At 57.0% G+C, this 24,523-nt stretch overlaps 8 protein-coding genes and 1 non-coding gene across 9 annotated transcripts; 3 read left to right on the forward strand and 6 right to left on the reverse strand.

Moving 5' to 3' along the window:
• The first annotated feature begins 971 nt into the window (after positions 1-971).
• On the forward strand, positions 972-4,196 carry DICSQDRAFT_180124 (galactose mutarotase-like protein). The gene is made up of 7 exons (XM_007364896.1): positions 972-1,108; positions 1,162-1,631; positions 1,698-1,820; positions 1,875-2,112; positions 2,172-2,489; positions 2,552-2,730; positions 2,792-4,196. Exons 2-7 carry the CDS (start codon positions 1,307-1,309, stop codon positions 2,881-2,883), a joined length of 1,275 nt encoding a protein of 424 aa, XP_007364958.1. The 5' UTR covers positions 972-1,108; positions 1,162-1,306; the 3' UTR covers positions 2,884-4,196.
• A 1,798-nt stretch (positions 4,197-5,994) lies between these two features.
• Positions 5,995-6,480, reverse strand: DICSQDRAFT_19666 (uncharacterized protein; the record flags this gene model as incomplete). The annotated part of the gene is made up of 3 exons (XM_007364897.1): positions 5,995-6,087; positions 6,153-6,209; positions 6,259-6,480. Coding segments are annotated over 3 exons (372 nt in total), but the record flags the coding sequence as incomplete, so codon positions are not given.
• Positions 6,481-7,143: 663 nt separating this feature from the next.
• DICSQDRAFT_104578 (alpha/beta-hydrolase) lies at positions 7,144-9,320 on the forward strand (the record flags this gene model as incomplete). The annotated part of the gene is made up of 9 exons (XM_007364898.1): positions 7,144-7,353; positions 7,419-7,457; positions 7,511-7,604; positions 7,658-7,785; positions 7,848-7,937; positions 7,993-8,070; positions 8,338-8,391; positions 8,475-8,624; positions 8,684-9,320. The coding sequence occupies 9 exons, from the start codon at positions 7,144-7,146 to the stop codon at positions 8,840-8,842; spliced, it is 1,002 nt and encodes a 333-aa protein (XP_007364960.1). The 3' UTR covers positions 8,843-9,320.
• A 220-nt stretch (positions 9,321-9,540) lies between these two features.
• Positions 9,541-12,425, reverse strand: DICSQDRAFT_104579 (tripeptidyl peptidase A). Its single transcript, XM_007364899.1, has 9 exons — positions 12,141-12,425; positions 11,864-12,068; positions 11,316-11,808; positions 11,053-11,250; positions 10,948-10,995; positions 10,734-10,878; positions 10,578-10,653; positions 10,412-10,507; positions 9,541-10,280 (listed from the first exon to the last, which is right to left on the reverse strand). Exons 1-9 carry the CDS (start codon positions 12,350-12,352, stop codon positions 9,900-9,902), a joined length of 1,854 nt encoding a protein of 617 aa, XP_007364961.1. The 5' UTR covers positions 12,353-12,425; the 3' UTR covers positions 9,541-9,899.
• Positions 12,426-14,143: 1,718 nt separating this feature from the next.
• On the forward strand, positions 14,144-15,138 carry DICSQDRAFT_154649 (uncharacterized protein). The gene is made up of 3 exons (XM_007364900.1): positions 14,144-14,369; positions 14,516-14,825; positions 14,885-15,138. Exons 1-3 carry the CDS (start codon positions 14,205-14,207, stop codon positions 14,974-14,976), a joined length of 567 nt encoding a protein of 188 aa, XP_007364962.1. The 5' UTR covers positions 14,144-14,204; the 3' UTR covers positions 14,977-15,138.
• A 96-nt stretch (positions 15,139-15,234) lies between these two features.
• Positions 15,235-17,119, reverse strand: DICSQDRAFT_161121 (uncharacterized protein). The gene is made up of 12 exons (XM_007364901.1): positions 17,110-17,119; positions 16,965-17,030; positions 16,846-16,909; positions 16,659-16,790; positions 16,536-16,599; positions 16,343-16,474; positions 16,169-16,293; positions 16,095-16,114; positions 15,931-16,043; positions 15,821-15,875; positions 15,746-15,761; positions 15,235-15,682 (listed from the first exon to the last, which is right to left on the reverse strand). Exons 1-12 carry the CDS (start codon positions 17,112-17,114, stop codon positions 15,269-15,271), a joined length of 1,206 nt encoding a protein of 401 aa, XP_007364963.1. The 5' UTR covers positions 17,115-17,119; the 3' UTR covers positions 15,235-15,268.
• Positions 17,120-18,136: 1,017 nt separating this feature from the next.
• On the reverse strand, positions 18,137-19,509 carry DICSQDRAFT_180130 (uncharacterized protein). Its single transcript, XM_007364902.1, has 3 exons — positions 18,495-19,509; positions 18,317-18,404; positions 18,137-18,259 (listed from the first exon to the last, which is right to left on the reverse strand). Exons 1-2 carry the CDS (start codon positions 19,495-19,497, stop codon positions 18,319-18,321), a joined length of 1,089 nt encoding a protein of 362 aa, XP_007364964.1. The 5' UTR covers positions 19,498-19,509; the 3' UTR covers positions 18,137-18,259; positions 18,317-18,318.
• A 949-nt stretch (positions 19,510-20,458) lies between these two features.
• On the reverse strand, positions 20,459-22,915 carry DICSQDRAFT_154651 (kinase-like protein). Its single transcript, XM_007364903.1, has 6 exons — positions 21,964-22,915; positions 21,722-21,895; positions 21,473-21,657; positions 21,339-21,421; positions 21,131-21,280; positions 20,459-21,073 (listed from the first exon to the last, which is right to left on the reverse strand). The coding sequence occupies exons 1-6, from the start codon at positions 22,837-22,839 to the stop codon at positions 20,502-20,504; spliced, it is 2,040 nt and encodes a 679-aa protein (XP_007364965.1). The 5' UTR covers positions 22,840-22,915; the 3' UTR covers positions 20,459-20,501.
• A 1,086-nt stretch (positions 22,916-24,001) lies between these two features.
• On the reverse strand, positions 24,002-24,086 carry DICSQDRAFT_t69. The gene has a single exon. It is a non-coding gene; the product is annotated as a tRNA-Arg (tRNA).
• Positions 24,087-24,523: the final 437 nt, after the last annotated feature.

Below are 24,523 nucleotides of genomic sequence, written 5' to 3' on the forward strand. Positions count from 1 at the left end.
CCCATTTCCACGGTGCGACCGTTGAACGCGCTTTTTGCCTTGTCGAACCGGGGATTTTCCCGGGGCGCCAGGCCCATAGTGTCACTACTCACGTTCGGTAGCTAGACATCTAGCCGCTGCCTCGCTTTCCGCAGATTTTTGAGCCTCAGTGTATGCCGCCGTTATGGTTGTATGCAGGACGTATTCATTAGCTACGAGGTATACAGAGCACTACATGAAGGGGGAATAAGCTAGAGCCCATCGATGGCGGGAGTCCAAGAGTTGCAGCAAAATCGACAGAGTAATCCCAATATGTCGATTGAACGCGTTCGCGATAGCGCGTCGCCCAATCATATACAGTGCCTGGGCGCCTGCACAGGTAGACCGCCCTGTGCGAAAGTTGACGTGCGCTTTTGTGCACCTGTAGCCTTCGTCATCAGTTGACAAGTCGACAAAAGTCGACGACAACCCGGTGTCGACCGGCACATCACTGTTACTACATGCCCTAGAACTCAAGGAAGTTGATGTCGTCGACCGCCTTAAGTGTGGCGTTGGTGGGGTCGAACTCCTTCACGAGCGCGCGTATGAGCGGCGTGCTGAACGTGCAGCCGGTCTCCAGGAAAGAAGCCCTTCGCTCAGTCGTGTCATTGCAGCCTCCACACCGGGTCACTGCGGTCGTTCCTTGTTCGTTTCAAGACTCGGGAGGCCGGCAAGCGCTAGTCGAACGCCCAACGCCGAACGGTGCATCGCCAGGCACGCAAGTGCCACATAGTAGGCACGTATCGTCGTCCCATGACACTCCTACTGACTTACCGTTGGCGTCCTTCCTCCATCAGTCAATTCTGGTATGGCCGTCACTCGACCAATTTTCCATCAAGTTTTACTTGTCAGGAAGCTTACGTACTCCGAAACGCGGCTGCGCCGAAAACATGTGCGATAGGATGTCTTTCTGGTCACTACTAGACCCTGGGGTTTCCAGCGTTGAGTTACACGGATGATATCATGCCGGTACTTCTAACGGCATTTTGGTCACTCGAAGCCACGCGGAACCTCTAGCAAGCGGGCACACTCTTCCTGCGCAAGATATTGATGATGCTGCGATCTTTCAACGTCACACATATGCACAAAGGTCGAGGCTCCCTCGCTCCCGTCAACGCGTCTTTTGTAACTCATGTGGTACAGCTCAGGTGTGACCGACACGCCCCGGATGCGTTGAGCACGGGGACTGGGGCTTGTTCCTGCGCTCGTCGCCGCCGACGCCCTGAAGCCCATTTAACGTTTTGTACCTCAAAAGCGCACACAGTGCCGAATTCCCTCAACCGCCAAAATGTCCAGAGGCCTGCAGTTCACCGCAGTCGTGTTCTTGTCGTTGCTTCCCTCCGTGCTTAGCTTCTCTCCCAATGGCTTGCACCAGGACGACACGGATCCTAGCTTGACCAAATACACGCTCTCGTCTCCAGATAACAAAATCAAGGCCAGTTGGATGCCCTTCGGGGCCGCACTGCTCGAGTTCTTCGTTGAGGACAAGAACGGTGTCAAGAGGGATCTGGTCATGGGCTTTGACAATCGGACGTTGTACACCGTCGTCCGCGGTCAGCTGGGGTCAGTCTTGGGCAGGTACGCGGGCAGGATCAGGAACGGTACATTTTCTGGTGAGTATAGCACCCTGTCTTTAGTGCCGCATGTATCCTCAACCGACTTGACGCGCATATATGCAGTCCCTCCGACTCTCAACACGACCAACTCCACGAGGACAACGCCCGACGACCGTCCCGTTATGGTCTACAACGTCCCGCTGAATGACGCGAGTGGTCGCGCAGCCCTCCATGGCGGCCCAATTGGTCTGTGACACGCACTGCTTGCGCTCCCATTCTTGTCATAAAAGCAGTCTTCAGGCTATGATTTCCGCGCTTGGAACCTGAGCGCGGTTTCGAACCACTCAATAACGTTCTCCCTTTCCGACCCGGATGGGTTCTTGGGCTTCCCGGGCGCCGTGCAGACTAACGTCACATATTCACTCCTGAGCGGGGGCAAGTACTCGATTGATTTCCACTCGGAGGTCCTGCCATACGCCAATGGTACCCGGCCCGAGACTCCCATTATGCTGAGCACGCATAATTACTGGAACCTCGAGTACGTCTCGTGAATTTATGCGAATACTCGCGGCTTTACTCAAATCCTCCCTGCTGCAGAGGTTGGGGTGACTACAACGCATCCGATCCCGCTGCCACCGGCTCAGTCGCCGGCACCAACGGCTCACACATCCTGCAGCTCGACGCGGACAGAATTGTCCAATGGGACGGCATCGAAGTGGCGACCGGTCAGCTCATCGATGTCAACGGCACGCCTTATGACTTCCGCAAGCCCACACGCATCGGCGAGCACGTCGACGAAGCTGTGAACGGTTGCGGCACGGGGTGCACCGGCTACGATAACTGCTGGCTCTTCGAAAATCAAGGCTCGGAGCTTACGCACAAGGGCAGCTTGTACAGCCCCAAGTCAGGAATAAGGTGAGCGCTTTTGTCGTTCGGCTTCTAATTGGCCGAGTGATTGTATTGATGACGTGGAATAGGATGGACATCGCGACGAACCAGCAGGCTAACCAGCTCTATGCATGCGAAGGTATCGGTGCCGCTGGGCTTCCTCGCAAGGCTTCCCAAGGCGGTGGTGCCGCACACCCTGACGCGACTTATGGAGATCAGAGTTGCGTCGCGCTTGAACAAGAATCATGGGCCGATGGAATCAATCAACGTAGGTTCCCCTTGAATTTCAATGCTGTAGATCAACCTAAAGAGAGCATTATTGCACGTAGCGGAGTGGCCGGTCAACCAGATATACGGCGGGAAGGAGAATCGCAAGTATTATTGGCAGTCTGTCTACAGCTTCAGCGTCGTGTCGTCGTGAGTAGCAAAGGAGTCATTTCCGAAGTTTGTATGCTCTCAGGGCTCTCCATCCGTATGACATGTTGCCATCGCCGAAAGGCATGAGCTACCACGACGCATAGGTCTGACTTCAAGTTGCGTACAGTAAATGCGTGCGATTGGAATATGTGGTGCACTGGAACTATTGTCGTTGCATTAACAAACTCTAAGGCGGGTCTAGCAGAAAGCAGATGTGTTATGAGCAAGTACAGAACATATGCATGCAACCCAAGAACACCATACACGACTAGATGATATAGCACAACAGATCAGAGCAAAAAAAAAACTACAGCAGCGCATACGTAGACAATACAATCCAAGGGGAACCTGCAGGTAGGTGACATGGGGACGAGTTGTATCATATCTCGTTAGATTCTTCATCAACGATAGAGCCCTCTGCGTCCTCGTCTCCACTCTCGATCTCGACATCGACTTGCTCCCGAGGAGCAGCTTGACCAGTTGGTAGGGATAAAAACTGCTGGACTTCCGACTCTGTATGACAGTCGGGTTGGAGAGGACAGAAGGCTAGAGATACACTCGTTTCTGGGTCCGGAGAGATGTGCTTTGTTTCAGCTGGGTGTTCCAAAGAAGCGTCCAGGTTTTCATCACTTGTCAGGTCGAAGTCCATAGAGATATCATTGCCAGGGAGGGCATCTGGGTTGGGGTAGGGCGGGGGGTCCGATGCGGGTACAATCCCGGACGAGTCATGGATTGGCTCTGACGACAACGACTCTTGTAGGTCCGCGTTCGGGGTCATCGAGGACGTTCGGGTTTTTTCAGGGATCTCCTGTCCTGCAAATTCGGACACATCTTGACTGACCAACGTTGTGACGCCTGGTGAATCAAGCAAAGGTGGAGGCGGGGGCTCTGGCGATTGATGCGGGACAGTTCCTACTGCAGGTTCGGCAGGTTGTGAATCAGCGATGACAGGTTGCACGTCTTCCACTTCTGGTGAATGTGTTCTCGCTGGCGGGTCCACATCCGCCAAGGTCACCTCCGCCGCCGGCGGGTTCGCCATTATAACTTCAGCATCCATCGCGGCATCCACGACCCCCTCGACGTCAGCCTCCCCAACCGTTTCCTCCGCTGTGTCCGCATCCGCTTCCACTGTATCTCCCTCATCGCCTCCGACGTTTGTACTCAGCTCGATCTCAGGTGCGCTCGCAGGCTCGGGCTTAGGCTCCACCTCGACTCCCTCAACCTCGACTTCGGTCTCAGCACCCCTCTCCTTCCCTCTTCCCCTCCCTCTCCCCCGCCCACGGCCCCTCCCAGCGCCCCTCGGTCGCGAACCCTCGCTTGCGCGAGCACTCTCCGAATCCAACGCCGAAACATGCTCGGCGACCTCGCTCGGTCCACGACTCCCAGGGTCAATCGACGGCCTTCGCTCCTGTTCCTGCGCCGCCTGATCCGCAAGCACGTCTAGCGCGCTGCGAATGCGCGCGACAGGCGCAGGCACCCGGAGAGCGGGGGCGGATGGGGGTGCGGTGGTGCACAGGGGAGAGGTGCCGTCCCGGGATTGCACTTTGCTCCTGGAGCGACCGCGCCCGCCTTTGGATTTCGGCTTCTCGGGTGCTGGGGCTGGTGTTGCTGCGGCGGCTGCTTTCGTACGTCGCGTCGTCTTCGCCGGGGCGGCACTGGTGCTAGGACCCGTAGCAGATTGAGCCGCAGGGGCCGAGAGACCATGGCCGTTCGCCCCGCCCTTTGTCCGCCTGCGCTTTGGCACCGGGCTCTCAGGCGGAGGGTCCACTGCGCGCCTGCGTGTCCCTCGTCTCGGCACGGGGGCCTCCTCGGGCTCCGTCTCGTCCCCTTCCTCTTCCTCGTTCCCATCTCGGTCGGGTGAAGCCTGCTGGAGCATCTCATCGCCCGGACCCTCTTCGTCCCCGGCGAGCTCCTCATCCTCGATAAGCGTGCGCGCGGCGCTCACGAGCGAGTCCATCGGCGTCGACGCGCCTTGCGTATCCTCGGGCGCAGAGGTGTTTTGCGGCCGGGTCGGGGTTCGTAATTGCTGCGCCTGGGGAGTTCGAGTGTGCGGCTGTGGCTGCTTTCCTTTGGTATGAGCAATCGAAGTCGGGGCAGGGGCAGCACGGCTCGGGGGCGTGCTCGGGGCTACGGGCCCCCAAGGCATCGGGATGATCACGGGCATGGGACCCTGCCCGTTACCTGGGTTGTAGTACACGAACCCGGGATGTTGCATTGGGTGTGGATGAGGATGGCGGCCCTGCGCGAGCGCAGGAGCGTATTGTTGCATGGGTGGATGCATATGTTGAGGAATCTGGGGCTGCAGGCCTCCGCGCTGATGGGACGCAGGAGAGGCGGGAAACGGCGATGTAATAGGAGCGGGTGCCAGCTTGCGTTGAGGAGGGCCTGATGAGGACGAGGGAGCGCGCTGTGCATGAGTTTGCGAAGAAAAGCCCGAGGCGAGCGCAAGAGGCACCGCAGGACCTGAAGGCAGATCGTCGCCTTCGCGGGGCTGTCGTGTCTCAGTTGTCGCCGCTACCTCCCCTAACCCCGCCGCCGCATCCGTGCTGGAATGGATCTGATCGAGAGGATGCTGCAGCACCTGACCCGTGCCCTGGTCCGTGTGCGCACGTTCCGCCTCGTGCTCGAGCTTGTGCCGCTCCTTCACGAGCCCTGAGACAACCCCCGCACGGACGCGGCCTAGTTTGCGCGCGGCGACGAGAATGCACTCCGCGCGGGCGTCCGCAAGGAGGGGTACGGGGCCAAGGTCTGTGCGGTGTCGGTGCTTCCTGTCTTTCTCTTTCTCGCGGTCTTTATCCTTGTCCTTTTCGCGGTCCTTACGATGGCTATGGAGGTGATGATGATGTTGCTCGACCTTAAAGCGCAGGGTGCGCGTGGGCTGGGATGGCCCTGCTTGATTTGCAGGTTCGCGTGAGGGGTCGTGGGCGGCGTGAGGTGCAAGTGCGGCGGCGGCAGGAGCGTTCGCCACCTCTTTGTCTGCACGACCGTTCAGGGATGCGGACGGCACGCCGTCCGCAGGCGCTGTCGCGCGCTCCTTGCCCTTGAGCTTCTTTCCGAAGCTCGCGAGCCGGTCGGTGACCTGATCTGACTGTGCTTCTGAGCGCCACAAATCGGAATCGCGCAGGACTGTGGCCTGCATCGTGAGCAACGGTCGTATTCGGGAAAGCTCGCCCTCCAGCGACGACATGCGAGTTTGTGTGTCGGATAGCTAACAGTGGGACGGACGTTCGAGCATGAGACGAAAAACGCAAGGCGAAGAGGAAGCTGACGAACTCTGCAACGGTACGCCTTGATGTCATCCTCGAGACGAGATATGTAGCGCTGCATTTCCTGGAGATAATATTGTAAGAGTGAAGTTAGATGAATGCTCTATACGTACCTGTTCCTTGACGATGGGTTCCTGCGCTACGCGGGCCTTCGCGAGCAGGACGTCCGCACTCCTGCTCCAGCAGTCCCTTTCCGCTTTGAAGCGCGCATGGTCCTCGGCCCTTTCTACGAGGAGCATGTTCCTCTGGAAGGTGAGATCTGCGATGGTCTCTGCCTGGGTCGCGAGTTGGGCGGGGGACGGATGCAGCAACAGATGTGAAGTCAAGCGCAGTACCTTTCGGACAGCATGCGCTCAGGGAACGACGGTCGACGGGAACGCGGGGAGAAGCGCACCATGGCAGCAAGCTCGGAGTCCTGGCCGTTTGTGGAGGTGAGAGTCGAGGCGTACTCCTGCACACGCGCTCGCATAGATTCGAGTTCGGCGTGGTCCAATGGCTCTGGGGAGGGTATTCGAGGAGGTGGCATAAAGTCGTCTGTGATCGGCGGAGTGGGTAGACTATCTGCGATGGGTGGGAATCCGTGTGCGGGGAGCGTCGTCTGAGGGGCATCAGGCGGGAGAGAGGGAGGGGCGGGGGAAGGAGACATGGTGTGCATGATGTCGTCGAGAGCGAGGGCGGGTGCATCTGGAGGAGCGATGGGCTGCATGGGACGTCGCGCCCCTGCCGGCTGGAGGGGGCGGGACGAGGGACAGGGCAGACTGCAGCGGCCGCTGGGCGAGCGGGTGAGCCGCGAGCGGGACGAGCACGGCCAAACAACGCACAAACAACGCCCTCGCGCGAAGGACACACGTGACGGGAGTCTTCTCCCGCACGTGGCTCAGCCCCAGCGTCCGAGGGGATCGGAAGAAGAGTGCGACTGGTCATAGGCGCCCGCTGTGCTCCCTCCTTCCTTGCAACTCCTGCGAATGAGCGCCCCCCTGTCCTCCCTCCTCTCCGCCATGCAACCCTCCTCGGGCTTCCAATGGTTCCTCCTCGTCTGCCCCGCCGTCGTCGTCCTCGCATACTTCGTCACCATATTCCCCCACACCCCAAGCACCCTCTATGTCCACCCCTCTCTCGCCACTCTCGACAAGGCCGCTCCTAGCTGGTCAATATATCCAGATAACTACTATGAAGGTGGCGCGTATGTCAAGCTTCCCCAGGGCTCCGTGCGTCGCGCCTTCCCACCTCTATCTCCCGTTCATTATCCACCAACACTAGCCCTGTTCGATAGACCCGATATTGGCTCATAGGCCCGGAGGACGGCAAGCGGGTACGATCTCTCGTCAATCATTACGCGGACGCGTGCCGGACCTTTCATTCCAGGTTGTTCTCATCCACGGACTCTCCGTGCCGTCCATTATATGGAGGGACGTCGCGCCGAATCTCGCCAAGAACGGCTATCGCGTCCTACTCTACGGTGAGAGCGCATATAATTAGCCTGTCTGACGCGCAATTGTAATCGTCATCTAGACCTATACGGGCGTGGCTACTCCGACGCGCCTCATACAACGTACGACGCGAACCTCTACACAACACAGCTCGCGCTACTCCTCCAATATGTTGGATGGAATAAAGCGAACATCGTTGGTGTGTCCATGGTGCGCAGTCCTCATTAGGCTGAGCATAATGCCCTGAGGCTGATTTCTGCGTATGCTGAAAGGGCGGTGGAATTGCTGCGGCTTTCAGCGCACAATTCCCCCACCTCGTTAATGACAAGGTTGTACTCATTGCCAGCGCAGGCCTGATGGATGTATGTGTCATGGTGGTGTGATCGCGTCCACGAAACTCAATCACGCTCCGTCCAGTCCTCCGACATGTCCAGGACTACTAAGTTCCTGTCCTCTCCCCTCATGCAAGTCGTCGCATCAAGCTCCCCTTTCCGCGTGAGTACTCCGCTCTGTCGTCCGCCTGCACGGTCAATTCGTTTTGTCCGCTACACTGTCTCGCTGGCTCTGGTTTCCTTCAGACTCTGCACTTGTGGGAAACTCTCTCATTGGCTAAAGAAGTGCATCTCCGCGCCCTGCCGCCGCCTTGACGTAGCTTGTTCTGCAGTCTTTCAGCACCCTTCTGCTCAGCATCAATCTGAGAATGCCCGCCCTTTACCATTCACCTTCTAATCTGATAGATCACTTACTGTCCTCCCTCTCTAGCTCTATCTCCAATACCTGGCGGACCAGAAAGCTCCTTCAGATCCTATTGCAGAGGTGAATCACATATTCCCTTTCATCTCGGCCTAAAGCCGTCCCCTCCCAATCCAGACGCTTATCCGACCCTTGTCTCGTGGTAGCTCGTGCGCATACAATCAGCATATCTGCCAGGTTACAACGCCGCGCTTGCATCCTCGATGCGAGACGGCCCTCTGCGCAACCTCGCCCCACAGTTCACCGCGCTCGGCCGGCATTCACGCAAGACGAATGGACGAGTACTTGTTATCTGGGTACGTTCTGGGACCATGCGATTTGCGTGAGAATTCAAAGAGCTCACATGAGCGTGCAGGGCACGGCGGACAAAGTCGTACCGTATCGCTACGCGGCAAAGGTGCAGACGTACATTCCGCACGCGGAGCTCGTCACGATCGAGGGTGGCCCGCACGACATCACAATCAGCCACCCAGACGAAGTCTCGCGGGCCCTGCTTCACTTTCTTAGTCAATGACATTCAAAAGTCTAGCCAAGCCAATCGCTCATTGTGGCGCCTCTTATCGTCGCCCACGTCGTCTTTCGCGACCGTCTTGGACAATTCCGCTTCGCATATATGCGGTCTGCTGCCTTCTCGTTGGGCATCGGCTCTGAGCGTATGCTCGCTTTGACATACATGCTCTTCAGTGATGTTGTTTTTTCGTTCTTGCTTGCGCTACCCTCTTGGCTATCCTTCCATTTCCATGCACACGTTCCGCGTCCACCACACCTTATCTCCGTGTTTAGTTGTCAACACTTCATTTCCACCTCCACAAGTCCTCACTGTTAATCATCGTATATGCACACGCCGCACTTGCATGCAATCCGCCGTCTCGCTCTCCGTCACTTACATGAGCATACCCACATACATATTACATATCACTACCGCCCATAACGCTTGCCTGGTGTACTCGTCTGACCTCCGTTCCCCAATCCCATCGTTCACCTTGTATCCCTTCTACCTCACCTTTACCCCATCATGTTGCCCTTACGTGTACTTACGTACCTCTCATCATCGTCACTTTATCGGGCGGGGAATGTTGACAGCGGGGAGGTCCCGCAGGCTCAGGCCTGCCTGCGCCTCACCCAAGCTCGTATACTCTTATTCGTATCAGTATTCAGGATAATCCGTCTCTTTCATCCGTTCCCACGCGGGAAATAAAAGTAGATCTTAGGCTAATCTCAGTGTTGTATAGACGACTTATTCTTAGCGTCGCATCCCGTCCTTGCTGCTTTCTTTAGCGTCGGCGTTCAGTCGCTGCTTTCTCGCGGAACTCGACCGCTCGCTGCACGTACCTTCCCCATGCATGCAAATGAACACCACGGAGCCCACGCGGCGCGCGTGCGAGCTGGACGATAAGCACGCAGCGAAGCGGGTTACGTCGACTGGCGTCGTACGATGACAATTTGACGTTTTTGGTACATCTCAATCTCCTCGCCCCTGCCGTGCGGTTCCCCGGCAGCACCTACGTACGCACTGTAGTCGTGTGCAGCCCCAGTGGTGCCTGAGCCCTACACACCCGAACGCCAAACGCTCACGCACCCAACTTGGCCGCGTTCGTCAGGACGTCCGCGAAGTCGAACGTGACGATGTCCTTGAGCTTCCCGAAGTTGGGGGTGCCCACACCCGTGACGGGGTCCCAGCCCTCGGTCGCGTTGAACCCGGGCGTGCCGCAGCCGGGGTTGTTCCCGGTGGTGATGTCGTTGAAGACGCTGGGGTCGGTCGCCTGCAGCGCGTAGATGAGCGGGTTGAGGAAGCCGAGCGAGGGCAGGCCCTTGGAGATGCGCGCGGAGTTGAGGAGCGAGACGATGGAGGCGAACGTCGGCGCCGCGGCGGAGGTGCCGCCGATGGAGACGGGGCGCCCGGAGAGGAAGATGCGGAAGAGGTCGGCTTGGGCGGCGACGTCGGGGATGGCCTGTAGGGAGGGGAGGCGTCAGTCGGATGTCAGGTTCAGGTTCAGGAGTGTGTAGGAAATGTCAAGCGGTGATTGAGGGAGGAACAGTGTCTCTGGGGAGGGGGGGAGAGAACGAGGGAAATGGGACGTACGCGGCCGTTAGGGTTGAAGAGACCCGCGTACGTGCCGGGCGCGAGCTTGTTGAGGAACTTGGAAACAGCGAGCTGCTGGTATGCCGGGCGGGGGAACTACAGCGGCACGTTCCGTATGTCAGCGACATTCACAGGATGTGTAAAGCATAAAGACATATAGACGTACAACATCACTGAAGCCTCCGCCAGAGAAGAAGACGGCCGTCTCAGGAACGTGAATGGTGCCGCCCACCGCTGTCACGCTGTGATAGAGCTTCGATGTCAGCGCCCGCAAGATGTTCCCGAGTGGGATTCGCGGAGGTCCATCAGACGAGGCACTCACAAGGGGCACGAAGGGGGGAAGAGCGGGACGAAGCGCGTCACGTTGCGCCCGTCGTTGGTGAAGCATTCCTGGAGCGCCGGGTCCTCCTCACCATCGCCGACACCACCGTCACCGGAAGAGAATGTCAGAGAGACACCGCGAGCGCCTACAAAACAAATTGCAAGTAGGGAACGTCAGGGAAGAGCGTTTCGATAATTCGATGGTCAGGGCTTACCGAGCTGTGCAAACCCGGCGCAGACGCGCTTGGCGAAGCTGACGGGCACTACGAAGAAGCAGAAGTGTTAGCCTTCCCTGCTCCAAGAACAGCACGGGCACATACCAGTCTGCTCGTCGTCAGCGTAGGAAGTGGAGATGGTCTGCGGCAGAGTCTTCTGCTTCAGGACGAAATCAAGCCACTCCGTGTACGGTTCGTTCGAGTCGTCGGGTGTGAGCACGTCGGGAATGAATGGGGGGCTGCCACCTGTCGAATAGAAGGTGGCCGGGGTAGGGAACGTGAGGCCGTAGGCGAACTGGGTATCTATCAGACATTACGAGAGGGCATCAGTACTCGGACACCGGACGGACATACTCTCCGACGCTAACCCAAGTTGGCTTCAGCGCCAGCCTCGTCGAGGGTCTGGTTGTTCTCGCCGCCATTGATGAGGATGGTCTTGAACGTCGAGTTGAGCGCGTCGGGCCTCTGCTCCGCGAAGAACGTCTGCAGGTCCTGGATGTTCGCGAATTGCTCGAGGTAGCCGGTGATACCGATCTGGTTCCCGTTCGTCGCGGACGCTTTGAAGCCGACGGCGTTGTAGAGTTCCAGGATGCACGTGACCGTGATAGTCTGGTTGCAGGACGCGTCGACGTGGCCGCCCGACGCGGAGGGCACGCTGATGGGCGGCGCGTTCGCGGCGATGGCGACGGACTTCTCCTGTGCCTCGGAAAAGCGGAAGGATGTCTTGAGGGACTTTGTCCGCGAGAAGACGGTCGTGGGCTGGATAAGCTCGACGTGCTCGTGTAGGTGCTCGGGAAGGCTGTAGGACGTCGTGCGGATGACCGAGTCCCCGGACGCGTCATGGGTCCAGATGTGGTATTCCTGGGGGCAAAGGGGGCGTGAGTACGCGTCATACGTGTGGAGAAAGCTGCCATACAGTCTTGAGCATCTCCTCCGCGAGGGACACAGGGACCTTGATATGGACCCAATCCTTGGCTGGAGAGCGGGCGAGGTCGTCCTCGTAAATGCCGTGCGATGCGAGCCATTCGTTGACGAGGTGAATGCTCTCGGCCTCGGGAGCGACGAGAGCCTCAACCTCCTCCTTCGTCAAGTGCTGGCCATAGCGCTCGTGGAAGGGGTCGCTAGCGGTGGTGCACGTACGTGTCAGACAGAACGCGTCGAGCAGCCCATGGATTGCGCGTCGGCGCACTCACCTGACTTCGTAGAGATGCTTCTCGAGCACGTCGAACTTGGGCTGGGGGAGAGCAATGCGGAGCTCGATGATGTGGTCAGACGGGGCCGGGGCGCGCTTCGTCCATCCTCGCGGGGACACGACGTTTTCCTTGACCTTGTGCACCGCGGTCGAGGGGACTGCAGCAGCACCGAAGGCGAGCGCAAGGGCGACCAAGGCAGAGAGCGACCGCATTGCTGGTCCGGGGGCCTGAACGGCGGATGGAAGTTCGAGGCTGGGGAGAAGGCAACAAGCGACCGCCGGCGACTTTTATATCCTCAGCGAGGTCCGAAGTCGACGCGAGACGTGGGCGGGAGCCAATGCTCAGGGGTCGGACAGTGAGACCTGCTGATCGCTGATGGAAAGCATGACGAGGGCTGTTAGGGAGCTTGCGCGATAATGGTGGCCAGTGGGCTCCGTGATGCGTATTCCTCCCAGGCCCATGGGAAGATTGTCGTAACGCGCGAACAATTCCGCCCAAGGGAGGAACTGCGGGAGCACATGGAACTGTCGAGGACCCATCATTCCCACTGTCCTCTAAATGCAGCTCTTCTCGGCATACTTGTCGAGCCTTAGGCGGCTATAGTCAACGATGGAGGACACAGTTCGAGCGCATCATGGCGCGTTCTCGAGCGCAACAGACTGTTTTGGAACGAGATGTACAGCCTGATGTTTTGGTCGAGAAAGCCGCAGCACGCCGGTCGCAATCAGTGAGTCGGGGTGGCGCATCAAATCGAGGACTTGTACAGCCACACATACGTGCCAAGACCCGCGGCGAATCACCGACCCCTTTATTCAACGCCTTCGGGAACAGTCCTGCCGCAGGGTTAAGTACAAGCTCAACTCTGATCTGGCCCTGACTGAGGCCTTGATCTGAGTACACATCCGGCGAGACTCGTAGATGAATATGTATGCGATTGGCAAGCTTATCAGACAAGGTACGGTTGCCGGGCAGGATTGCGTCAACTCTATGCACGTCTGTGACTTGGCCATGAAATATCAGTTTGCCATAGTTGACCCGGACGCTGATTTCTCATATGTATATGTATATGTCGGGGACTTTTGAATCAGCATCGTCCGCTTCGAGCTTGTCTCTCGCCACGCCGTCGCCGTCGTGCCCGATGGCGATGGCGGGTTCTCATATTCCAGCGGGGCATAGAACTCCGAACTCTGAGGGTGCAAACCTATACTTCAGTTGGATAGCCTGTTCCTATGCTATATGATGTCCAAATACTGATGGACATTGGACGAGGAGTCTCGAGTGCCCTGATGCTAGGAACAGCATATAATGACATAGTACAATCCCTTACTATTTTGTCTGTCCAACAGGTCAAGACTGCTATCGACTGAATGCGATGGCGATGCGCACTCTGCGGAGCTGCTCACTGCGACCGACGGCGATGACGGACCCGGACACACTGAGCAATGATGCCGAGTAAAAAGGACTTAAACAGGCAGACATAGGCGCTCGTCGCGGGGGAGATTGCTCTTCTCGAGCCAAATCACAGACGTGCAGCGGTAAGCTCCTGAGTTTGAGAAGAGCTCAAGAGATCGTCGGATCCCCGACGAAAGCTCTTGCATAGTGAGATGTTTGATGGATCCTCTGACTCGGACTTACACGCTCCCACTTCGGCAAGTCATCGAAGTTTGCGCTGTCCGAGAAGCATGTGTTCTTGGAGGGCGAGCTCTGCTGTAAAACGCTGATCAATACGTACGTATGTATAGACAAAGAGCATCCGAGTCGATACATTTTCAGCTCACAACGGACGAAAGAGGCCCCATTATTATAATATTGCGCTGTAGTGCGGTCATTAGGGGCTGTGCAGTGGCCGGATTGGGTGCGGACGAGCAGGGGCTCGCGTCTCAGATCGTCTGACCGTATCATCATCACAACAGTCTGATTCTTGAATATACCAGTGCTTTCCATCTTGCCCCGTCGTGCATACTACCATCGGGATATACCCTCGCAACCTCATCTCACTAGCATCTGCCTCATCCACCGTATCTATTGACATTCTAGCATCTTAATCCACTCACAAAACACGCTATGTCCCTCAACAAGGCAGTCCTCAGCCCGGCACACACACCGATCCCGCTCCAAGATGAGATGCACCTCCGAGAAGTCGAGGGCGCAGAGTTTGTGATCACGCTCCCCGACGCGAGTTCCAAGGAGCTCAAGGGTAAGGGCAAGGTCTTCCTCACAGACCTTCGGGTGCGTCTACCGCTCGCTTCTTCCGCCACCCAGTAGACTGAGATCATACCGCTATCCCCATACGCTACCCCGATCCCTCGGACTTCACTACCCCGCCAACCCGTGTACCGTAAAAACCCTCGCATCGAACCTCTGTGCGATCGCAGCTGATCCTTGTTGCCGACAAGGACAAGGACGGCCGGACAGACAACGGCTTCGAGACCCTCGCCGTCTCGCACGCCTCCATCCTCGCCGTCAAGTCCGAATCCCCGCGCATCCCCGTCTTCGGCAACGGGCCCCGTATCCTGCTCGAGATTAAGCCCTCCCCGGGCGGTGGTCTCCCGGAGGGCACGACCCGCGTTGAGATCCGCAAGGGCGACAAGGACGCCATCGCCAGCTTCGCCTCCGCCATCGACAAGACGCGCGAACGCACGGTGAACAAGAGCAGGGCGCTGGCCGAGGATGACCAGGATCTCCGTGAGTACCGCCGTCTGCGATGTCTACGTGTTCATGTGTTCACGCTGTTTGCGGCGCAGCGGAGTATGGGGGTCCGGGGCCGAGCTCGTCCTCAACAACGTACGTCACCGCGGATGTCCCTTCCGATGCGCCCCCTGGCTATGAGCCTTGATTCGCCCTCGCCTTCGGATTCCTGGAGTCACCAGTGTACCATACTCTTACATAGGACCTCACGCCGCCTGTATCATCTGTACTCACCGCAACACACATCAACGGAATGTATCGCTGCCATCTCTACTCCAGATGTCATGTTTCATGGCAGCGTGTTAGCGAGGCAAAATGTAGCGACCACTTGGACCCGCAATGCGAATCCTGCAAGGCCACATGCAAAGCGGGCTGCTCGACGCCTGAAGGTGTGTCTCGTACAAATACAACTAACTACATGTGGAAGGCTCTAGATCGCCTTAAACGTGGACCTCCAGCGTTCTGGTCCGTCGCCCATCCGATGGCGCATCCACTACTTCCACAAGCTCGACGCTGATCGATCGCTCCTGCTCGCGCCCATCCACACCGTGCACCCAGTGGCGTATCGCGCCCCAGTCTACCTTCCGCGTCTTCCACGGAGAGGGGGGATGAGTATCGTGTGAACGTATGGACGTGTGCGTCGTCGGGGACGCTAGGGACCGCTCAGCGAAGACGATCGGAGATGGCGAGCGCGCGGTGGCCATGGCCTCGATTGCGCGCTCGACCTCACGCCCGATGCGAGTTGTCGAGAGCGCGTCGTCCGTAGAGATCTTGCGGAGGTCGAGGACGAGCCGCTGGCCTGCGGAAATCATGAGACAGAGGGTGAAGCTGTTGGCGAGCATGTTTAGAGCGCGCTGTTGGGGACGTTGCAATTAGTTCCGGGCGGTAAAGCATCAAGATTAGGCAGTCTGACGCACTTCTGCGTAATATGCCCTGTTACATGGGCTGTTAGAACTGGACTCAAGGAGGACAACGTAGAAGCGCGCACTCACCATATGAAGATGTTGAATAGACCGCTGAAGAGCGTTAGACTGAAGTAGAGTATGGCTTGAAAGGTGCGGTGAGTTCCACCTTCATATATGGGTGATACAACGCGACCAACCGTCACGCATTATGACCCTCACGATAGGCGACTGCCAAGCCAGATGGAGATGAAGGTCGAACTGTCGAATCGAAACCATCGTCAAGATGAATATTACACATTCTAACGCGAGGCTGCGAAGATGTCAGGAGCCATACGTTTATCGACAGAAACATCATGCACACCTAGGAATCCATAGAATCCACTACAATTCCCAATGAGCACATCATGCGGTCTCAGAATAGTGCGCAAGACTCACTGCGAATGCTAATTGCAAGAGTACCTCATTGAACGGAGAGCAGAGAAGACTAGAGACGGTGGGGCACGCACAAGGTATAGAGCTTATACACGTCCCAACTATGGAGGCCAGCGGGTATGCATTGTCTGTGTAGGTGTTAGAAAGCGATGTCGCAGTTAAGCACCTAGTACGTACAACCGACAGAGACGACACCCCAAACGAGGAGTGATACACTAGCGGCAGCGTAAAGTACAAACAACGCCGCGAGGATTGCGAGGATTTTGACATGACGACCCCACGTCGCCCATGCTCGTAGCAATACAAGTACTAGATGAGGCAAGGGTCGTTGTTCAACGCCGCGTCATCCAGCGAAAGCATGCGGACGCACCGTGGACCGAGGCGAACGAGGCAAACTGTATAAGCGACAGGGCGAGCGTCGCATTGTAGCAGAACTGAGCGCATATATTCGGTTCGAAGTGAGGTCAGGCGGGAAGGGTGGCATATGACATACTGTATGCGCGTTACTGCGCCAGATCCCAAGTGTCTGCAACGTACTCGCCCCCAAGAATACCAGGTTCCCGTAGCGGTTGATGAGATACAAGACCTTGACGGTCGACCAACGCGCGGGCCAAATGTGCTTGACCTGCGTGCAGCGTATGAGTGAGCGCTCACTAGGCATGCCAAGCGCGGAAACCTACCTCGTCCGGGAGGGCTTCGAAGGCCTCGTGAATGAGGATGACATATCCCGCAAGGCTGAGCATACTGGAGTGGTATTCGATATATCAGGTCATTTCACTCGACGCATATAGCTGCTCACCGCACGAGGAAGAGGTCGTTGTAGTACTGAACATCATCAAGTGTGAACGCATCATGGGCGACCAACCTAAAGCAAAGAAGGGACGCCGGGGTCAGATGAAGGAAGTGGTAGGATAGCTGCGGTTCGAACAACTCAAGCTACTTACTGCATGCTCTTCCGGCACCTTCGATCGCTGACGTCCTCCGGCACTCCCCTACTGGACTCCCTTTAAATTGCAGACTGGGTGCAGAGCGTCGGTCAGGGCGGCATTCAGGATAGCACTACCAAACGAGAGTACGAGTGCGGGAGAGAGGGAGACATAGATGTGCATGGGGAGGTCATACAAGTTGCGGAGGTCGTGGGTGCATTACGCGAAATGGTCTACGGTAGTGTGCGGCTCGGCTAAGTGTAATCAAGGAACTAACCTGATGATGGCGGAGTACTTAGATCTGCAGCTGTCGATATCCGCTGTATGGGCCGTCGGAGCCGATACTTAGGGTAGTATATCCAGGAAGATTGATTGGAGATAGCTACAATGCGAACGGGGCTGTGATGTCCACACTGATGCCTATGGGACATACGACAAATGGATTGTCTAGACTCCGAGATGCGACGCGTAGCTAGGTTGACGTTGGGCGGCGAGGAACGGATGGGAAATAGAGGAACGGCGTCCGGACGTGGGCGACATACATACTTATACAGCAGAGCGACAGCAGAAAAAGACGATGGAAAGAGTGGGGAAGTAGCGTCGTGATAGAGTCGTTGATGGCAAATTCGATGTGTTATGGGACCGTCGCTGGAGTTCATAAACCAACATCTGTACTAATTGCTCCCGCCTCGACCACCTCCGGTGCTTCCACAGCTCGTCGGTGCCCTTCCTCTTAACACGACTGCTAGTGGTCAGATCCCTATATGATGCTCCATAGCTCGCGGTTCCTGCTTGGAGTTCAGAGACAAATGAAGCGAAGAGGAACAGGAAGCCATTTGAAGAACGTCCTCCACTTTTCTGGGCGCAGTCATTCATTCACATGAGTAGCATGTGGGTCTCCCTGCTTCTGGCTCGTCGGTGTGAAAAAGCTTCGGTCCCGGGCAAGGTCTTCAGACGGACCGGACGCTTATTACCTACCTTGCTCTTGTCAAGAGAACCCGAGGACCGAACGTCGTCAATCTCGCCGTATCTATCTAAAGATATAGCTTGCAACAACGATTGTATGGGAAACCACCGTCCCTGACATATCGACATAGACCCTCACAGGGAGCTATGACACCTAGCGTGTCCTAGAATGCAACATGCGCAGCAGCATTACACAAGCGCACTGCACGAGCATCAGCGCGACGGGAACAGATGGGTGATGTCAGTGGGTCTAACGCACCTTTAATAGGGCTTGAACTTCCTCGACTGCTTCAGCTTCTCAATCTTCGCCTTGTCTTCCTCGAACTTCTTTTTGAGGTCCACGATTTCTGTAGGAGATACGATCAGTCACCGACTCAACCCACGGCCATCGCGCTCCCAATCCCACGACAATTAAGCCGTATCTACGGGCGACGCACCTTTCCGTTTCTTCTCGTGGACTTGGAACGCATAGAACGCGTCCTTCTCCTTCTTATCCTTCTTTTTCCTATGCCGCTTGCTCCCAGCACCGGAGGCGGCCCCAGCGACCTGCTCGCCCATGAACCGCTTGCTCGCGACGCCCACCCCACCACCAAGCGTCTTGCCGTACGCGCCCCCACGCGTGACCAGCGTAAAGCCGTCCTCGTCGACGATCGCCTCGCCCTTCCTGTACTGGCTCTCCTGCCGCTTCTTCGCTTGCTCGTGCTCGAACGCCTCCATCCACGAGTCCGCGTGCGCACGCACGACGTCCAACGGCGGTCGCAGGGCCGAGTAGAGCGCCTTGTAATGCTCGAGCCCCAGCGGGGTCTCGCGGTCGATCGGCCAAGGATAAGGTTTTGTCGGGGGCTTGAGGGCGCGTGCGAGCGAGGAGCTGTCCAGGAAGACGACGTAGGCCGTGTGGCCCGTGCGCCGGAACGTTCGTAGAGGGATAGAGGGCAGGGGCACGACCTTGGGGCCTTCGGGCTGGCTGATCTTTCGCTTCTTCTTCGGCCGCGCCTCCCCGTCCTCCTCGTCGTCCGAGCCAGAGGGCTCCTCACTGCCGCTGCCCACTCCGCCCTCCTCGCCCTCGTCCCCGCTCTCATCCTCATCCTCCGCCGTGTCTTGTTGCGCGCTCGTGCCGCCCGTGCTGAACACTACCCTCTCGACAGTCCCACACGACTTGAACAGAACAGTGAGCTCGCGCTCCGTCGCGTCAGGGGGGACGTTCACGAGAAAGAGCGTGCGGCCCTCAGGCAGCTCCTCCTTTTGCTTGCCCTTCGCGTTCTTCTGCTTCGCGACAGAGTGTGCGCGTGCGTATATGATATGTATTGTAGTAGACGAGTAGGCGATGGGCAGGACGGTGAACCCAGAGACTGCCGTAGGCAGCGAGGAAGAAGAGGCCGTGGAGGTAGACGCAGTCGCGCGTTTCTGTTTTTGCTTTGCTGGCGAGGAGGAAGAGCCCATGATTGAGACCCAGTACCAGTATCAGAGAGTCAGATTGATCCAATCGCTAGCAGGATAGTCGGCGTGCAGATGGCTGGACGCAGTCGCTGGCAGTAGAGTCAGGCATGGCACAAGAGAAAATGTTTCCGCGAAGACGTCTTCCCGATTCGGACAATTGTTTGGCAACAGCCTTTGCACCAAACAACGTATACTGGGCGCCAATCGAGGGTCAAGGGAACGGCCCTGCGCGTTTCGATCGTAATCCGGTCACAAAAATACAAACGGCTTCAACAACCCCAGTATCCCATCACAGCTCCTCCTCACAATCTCCTCCAGAAACATCCGGCCTTTTCCGATAAAACCAATTTCGGTGGTCTTTCAGGGTGTACCCTGCGCAACCGAATTTCGCGATCATGGTTGAATAGAGTGCTTTGATGCACTCAGGGCTGGGGTTTCCTCCAAACACCTCAAAATACTCTGTGTTGGATGTTAAGAAGTAAGCCTTTGATGCAACTGTCACATAAGGGCTTGTTGAACTCACCTTGGCGGATGAGCCGGGCTGACTTGGGAAGGGTGCACCGGCGCTTCACAATGCCGGATTTAGGCATGAGTGCTTTTTCATCGGCTGGTTGATATTTGAGCTAATCCGCTGCAAGTGTTGGATGCTGGCTGGTCACAGCACTTGGAAGCTTTTGATTTATAGCACTGTAGGTCTGCGTGCACCATCTTGCTGGAGAGTTTCGCTTTGCATAGCTCGGATAACACAGGATGCTTTTCCAAATCTGCCAAAGGCTCAATGCAAGGGAGGGGGGTTACCTTTGTGAGGGCGTTTAATTTAGACGCCTTTAACCCTGACCCTATTATGATAGGAGAAGCCGAGATAGCTGCGCTTCGCGGACTGATCCGCTTACCCGCATGTAATTTGAGTGCAGCTTCTAGCATGCTTAACCCCGCCCGTTACTTCATACGGATGGTTCATTACTATATATAGAGTAAACTGCGGATTCAATTATGCACTACATTTGCTATAACAGCAAATCTTTGTGGAACACGCATGGCTGGCGGCCGATCGCGAGCCCCTCTCCGGGATGTACCTTGCGAACCGCCCACTCGTCGTCCCTGCCGCCGTCCACCTTGACGCGGACGCAGTAGTCGTCGTCTTCATCAACAAAATGCAGATCCCTGCACACGCCGCCGCCGAACGGATGCGGGACAAACTCGTCGTCGTCTCGCCCGTCCGGGTCGCGCAGGAAGGGGTGGTACAACGCCGCGCGCGGTGTCATCCGCTTGACCGACTCGGGCTCCATGACCTTCTCCAGGAAGTCGAGCGCGTCATCGACGTCTGCATAATGCCGTTCGACCTCCGACGGGGTAGGCGAATGTCCTCGTTCGGACGGGGACGAGCGCCCGGGAGAGTACCCGGACGACGACGAAGGCGGGGGGCGTGTCCGCGGCCGGCGATCGGGCAGCGTATACGGGTAGTAGTTCGCGTCCGGAGGGGGAGGGACACGGAGCTCAGGGTTCTGCCGTTCGACGAACTCTCTCCACGAGATGCCGTCCTGCGAGAGCGACGGGATGTTTGATTGGAACAGGCGACCTACGTCGAGGGCATTCGGTAAGTAGCTCCCGTAGCTGAAAAGGAAGTTGCACTAACTGTGCAGGGTCGCCGTTTTCTCCATACGGCGCCGGCCAATGATGGTCGCAATCTCGATGAGGGCCTCGGTGTCGTCGTTCGAGTTGAAGATTGGGAACTTCTTGGTGAGAAAGAACAACAGGATCATCCCCGCAGACCAGACGTCGATCGCTTGTAGAGCGCGCCGTCAGCATAAGGCAGCACGAGCTCCCAAAGGCAAGTCACTTACCGCCAGTCTGCTCGCCACACTTCAGCAGGACTTCTGGCGCGCGGAAACCACGGGTACCTGCTCGGTTCGCTTTCGAGTGGGGCCTGCGGTGGAGGTGAGTCGCGCACGTGTATGTTAGCTGCGACTGGACTCACCGGGTGTCCTTGCTAGGGTAACCGACTTTGTCTGAAGTCCCCGCACTCCGCAGTCGCGCCTCTTTCTGCAATGCTTTGATACTGTCGATATTGAACTCGGTTCGCGACTTCAGTTTTCCATGAGGGTGGTCCTTGGTCGGCGTGGTGTGTAGGCAAGAACCTAGTACGGGCCCTCTCTCCATTCTCTACGGATAGACGTGATGAGCGACACTACAGCGGAGCAGGGGTGACGGCTAGCACAGCACGTACACAAGCGAGACCAAAGTCGCATAGGGTACCTACTCCTGTACGAGGATCGAACAGGAAGTTGGCGGGCTTGACGTCGCGGTGGATGATGCCGCGCGCATGGATGTCGCGCAGAGCGCGGAACATGCATCGGAAGTAAGACTTGATGCCTTCCAGTGGGAGGTGTTTGTAGAAGTCCTTTACGACGCGTCGAAAGGCACGCATGAGCGCGCCCTCTCTGGCATGGAACAGCACGGCGGACGTACCCGGAAGTCATCGTTCTTATGGTAGGGCATGATGGCGACCACTTGGTCGTGATGTCGGAAGGCAGTGATAAGTTGCGAAACATGTCGACAGCCCCGGCAGTCCTCCATGATAGCGAGCTCGTTTCGTATTCGTTCCGGCCCAGAGGTCACATATATGCGTTTGACGGCGACGAAGACCTTGCTATGAGGCGGGTGGCGGATGGTCTGGTAGTACGCGGATGAGGACGGTGGATGGCTTCCATGCCATTCGGAGTTCTCCCACTTGTCGTGATACCCCAGGTCGATAGCCTTGTAGACAGCAGAGAACGTCCCCGTACCTAAGCGGTCAACGATCTTGTAGTCCTCCAACAGTGCTGGGACGGCGGACTCGAGGTCGAGGATCTCTTCCTCGATCTCCGCTTGCTCGTCGCGTGACTTGAGGTAGATGGTGAGCTCCTCGTCCGTCTCGTCGCCAGCCTCTTCTTCTTCCTCCTCTGGTTCTTCCTCCTCCATTTCGTTGCCCATGTCTTCATCCCCAGACCCTTCGTCGCTCAGCAGCATCACTTCGTCCGCTTGCTCCGTCTTCACCCTCGTTGGCCTCTCAGTGCCCCCGACAGCCTCCAGGATCTCGAGATCTTCTAGAACAACATGACTTGTGGAGGCGACGTACGTGTAAGAGGGAGGAGTTGCGTTCGGGTAGAGCTGTGCCAGATGAGTGTGGTACTGCTCCATCTGCGGGACGTTGAAGGCGTCGGAGGTAGGCTGGTCGCCCGCGTCATGGCGGGCTTCCTCCTCGACCTCCATGAGATACTTGAGATATGCCCTATTGCGCGAATCCGACGACGGCACCTCGAGCGGATTAGAAGAATGCCGGGAGAGGAGAGCTGTGGCGGCCATGTATCCAAGTATCGAAGAACACGAGCCAAGCCCGGAAGGAAGAAGTACGGCAAGAAGAAGCAGACAGACAGACAAGGGATTACCAGAGGGTTGCGTCTAGGATACCACACAAGGCGCGGACAGGACGCGAGCGATCGTCGAAGACCATCAGCCCACAAAAAGACATGAACAACGCAGCCACAAGCGCGTACCGTAACACAACGCGTCGCGTACCGTGCCCCAATCACGCGCTCGCTCGCACATTTGCCTACCTACTAAGCGCCCCCTCTGCAATCGATAGCTCCTCGACTGCTAAACGTAACCACCTCATTCGTGCATGTTCTGGCTCAAGAATGCGATGCGCAGGGAAAAGTACTGGATCCAAGTCACACCAGCACGATGTCATCAACTTCTGGGCATTCCTGATCTTCCATCTTCCTACTGGACTTGGACAGCACTGTTGGCTGAACGTTGTATTGTACTCTTCCGGGTACTATCGGAATGTCGAAGACAAGATGCTACCGAGGGCTCTGTGTAAGTCGGTATGCCCTGCAAATCGCATTCTTGAGCCAGAACATGCACGAATGAGGTGGTTACGTTTAGCAGTCGAGGAGCTATCCCCGTCCGAAGCTCCAGAGTTACTTGCACACGTTGACACCAGCGTAACCACTCGCAGCGTCAGCTCGCATCCTTTATGCAAGGGCTTCGTGTGTCCTGGCATTGTCCCACTCACCAAACACAAGCCAATGCACGAGACTACTGATCATCGTGTGTTATAGAGTGAATTCTATCAAACTGTACTACTTGATTACCTCTATGTCAACACTAATGTTGAAGAAGACCCATGAAATTACTATAGGCATGGTTCAGCAGTGTGTATCAGTCTAATGTAGTGGTCTTCGAGGATGTTGAGGTCTAAGACTCAGCGCGCAGTAATGAACCACTCCAGACGCAACTGTCGGATTCGGACCCGCAGCAGATGGGCGCTTATTCCGCCCTCGTGTGCTCTCTGAGACAGTATCTCCTCCCGATGGCTTCCAGGCAGTCCCTACAACTCTCCAGACTCTATTGGAGCAAAACAAGGATGAAGAGGGGCCTTAGGAGGCCCAAAAAGGAATGACCAACGCAGGACTCGAACCTGCATCGCAAACATCTAAACAACTAGTGAAAGCGCCAAAAGATATGACCACCGCAAGACTCGAACTTGCAACCTTTTGGTGCCCGCGTGGCGATCGAAGCCAAACGCGCTACCATTGCGCCAGGTAGCCATGAAGAGTAAAGGTGGTAACAGTGTTATAGCTGTGTTTAGGGTCTGGGGGTACGCGGAGGACAGTGGCATCGGCCTCTCAGCTGTTCCGTTCTCTCATCCATGTCGTCAGTACTGAGCTCTGGCAATTGAGCCAGATGCTGCCACACGACGACCTTCGCTATCAGCTTCACTCCCTACTGGCCAGCCCCGCTTTTCAACAAATAGCTCCGATAGTCTTCCTGCTCCTGGTGCCCACACTTGTCATAGTTCTCAACTCACGCCGGCGTTCGATCGCCGCCACCGTCTTCATGGTGTTCGAGTCTCTCGCGGCTGTATTACCCTGGAACTGGAATGATGCATCACCTAACGGTACTGGCTCCTCGGCAGGCAGGAAGCTACGGCGGAAAGCGCACGGCCGTACTCGCGATGATCATGTAGGTCGCGCCTCTGGTCAAG

The sequence above is a fragment of the Dichomitus squalens genome, assembly GCF_000275845.1.
Source record: "Dichomitus squalens LYAD-421 SS1 unplaced genomic scaffold DICSQscaffold_10, whole genome shotgun sequence".
NCBI lineage: Eukaryota > Fungi > Basidiomycota > Agaricomycetes > Polyporales > Polyporaceae > Dichomitus > Dichomitus squalens.

Bases quoted from the DNA above. Each gene is read 5' to 3' on its own strand.
- DICSQDRAFT_161121 (XM_007364901.1), bottom strand. The intron at 16,791-16,845 runs GTAGGTTTCCGC...CGCTGCACGCAG, and splicing joins TCGAAGCCCTCCCGGACGAG to GTCAAGCACATTTGGCCCGC. The intron at 16,044-16,094 runs GTGTGCATGATG...ACATCTTCGCAG, and splicing joins TGGATTCTATGGATTCCTAG to CCTCGCGTTAGAATGTGTAA.
- DICSQDRAFT_154651 (XM_007364903.1), bottom strand. From the start codon at position 22,839: ATGGCCGCCACAGCTCTCCTCTCCCGGCATTCTTCTAATCCGCTCGAG. The intron at 21,281-21,338 runs GTAAGTGACTTG...GCGCTCTACAAG, and splicing joins GTGTGGCGAGCAGACTGGCG to CGATCGACGTCTGGTCTGCG. The intron at 21,074-21,130 runs GTTAGTGCAACT...CCCTCGACGTAG, and splicing joins GAAAACGGCGACCCTGCACA to GTCGCCTGTTCCAATCAAAC.
- DICSQDRAFT_180130 (XM_007364902.1), bottom strand. From the start codon at position 19,497: ATGGGCTCTTCCTCCTCGCCAGCAAAGCAAAAACAGAAACGCGCGACT. The intron at 18,405-18,494 runs GTGCGTCGCCCG...TATCTCCTACAG, and splicing joins CCACGAGAAGAAACGGAAAG to AAATCGTGGACCTCAAAAAG.
- DICSQDRAFT_104579 (XM_007364899.1), bottom strand. From the start codon at position 12,352: ATGCGGTCGCTCTCTGCCTTGGTCGCCCTTGCGCTCGCCTTCGGTGCT. The intron at 12,069-12,140 runs GTGAGTGCGCCG...CACCACCGCTAG, and splicing joins AAGCATCTCTACGAAGTCAG to CGACCCCTTCCACGAGCGCT. The intron at 10,879-10,947 runs GTAAGCCCTGAC...TTTGTTTTGTAG, and splicing joins CGCCGGGTTTGCACAGCTCG to GCGCTCGCGGTGTCTCTCTG.
- DICSQDRAFT_180124 (XM_007364896.1), top strand. From the start codon at position 1,307: ATGTCCAGAGGCCTGCAGTTCACCGCAGTCGTGTTCTTGTCGTTGCTT. The intron at 2,113-2,171 runs GTACGTCTCGTG...TCCCTGCTGCAG, and splicing joins CATAATTACTGGAACCTCGA to AGGTTGGGGTGACTACAACG. The intron at 2,490-2,551 runs GTGAGCGCTTTT...GACGTGGAATAG, and splicing joins AGCCCCAAGTCAGGAATAAG to GATGGACATCGCGACGAACC.
- DICSQDRAFT_154649 (XM_007364900.1), top strand. From the start codon at position 14,205: ATGTCCCTCAACAAGGCAGTCCTCAGCCCGGCACACACACCGATCCCG. The intron at 14,370-14,515 runs GTGCGTCTACCG...GTGCGATCGCAG, and splicing joins TCTTCCTCACAGACCTTCGG to CTGATCCTTGTTGCCGACAA. The intron at 14,826-14,884 runs GTGAGTACCGCC...TTTGCGGCGCAG, and splicing joins CGAGGATGACCAGGATCTCC to CGGAGTATGGGGGTCCGGGG.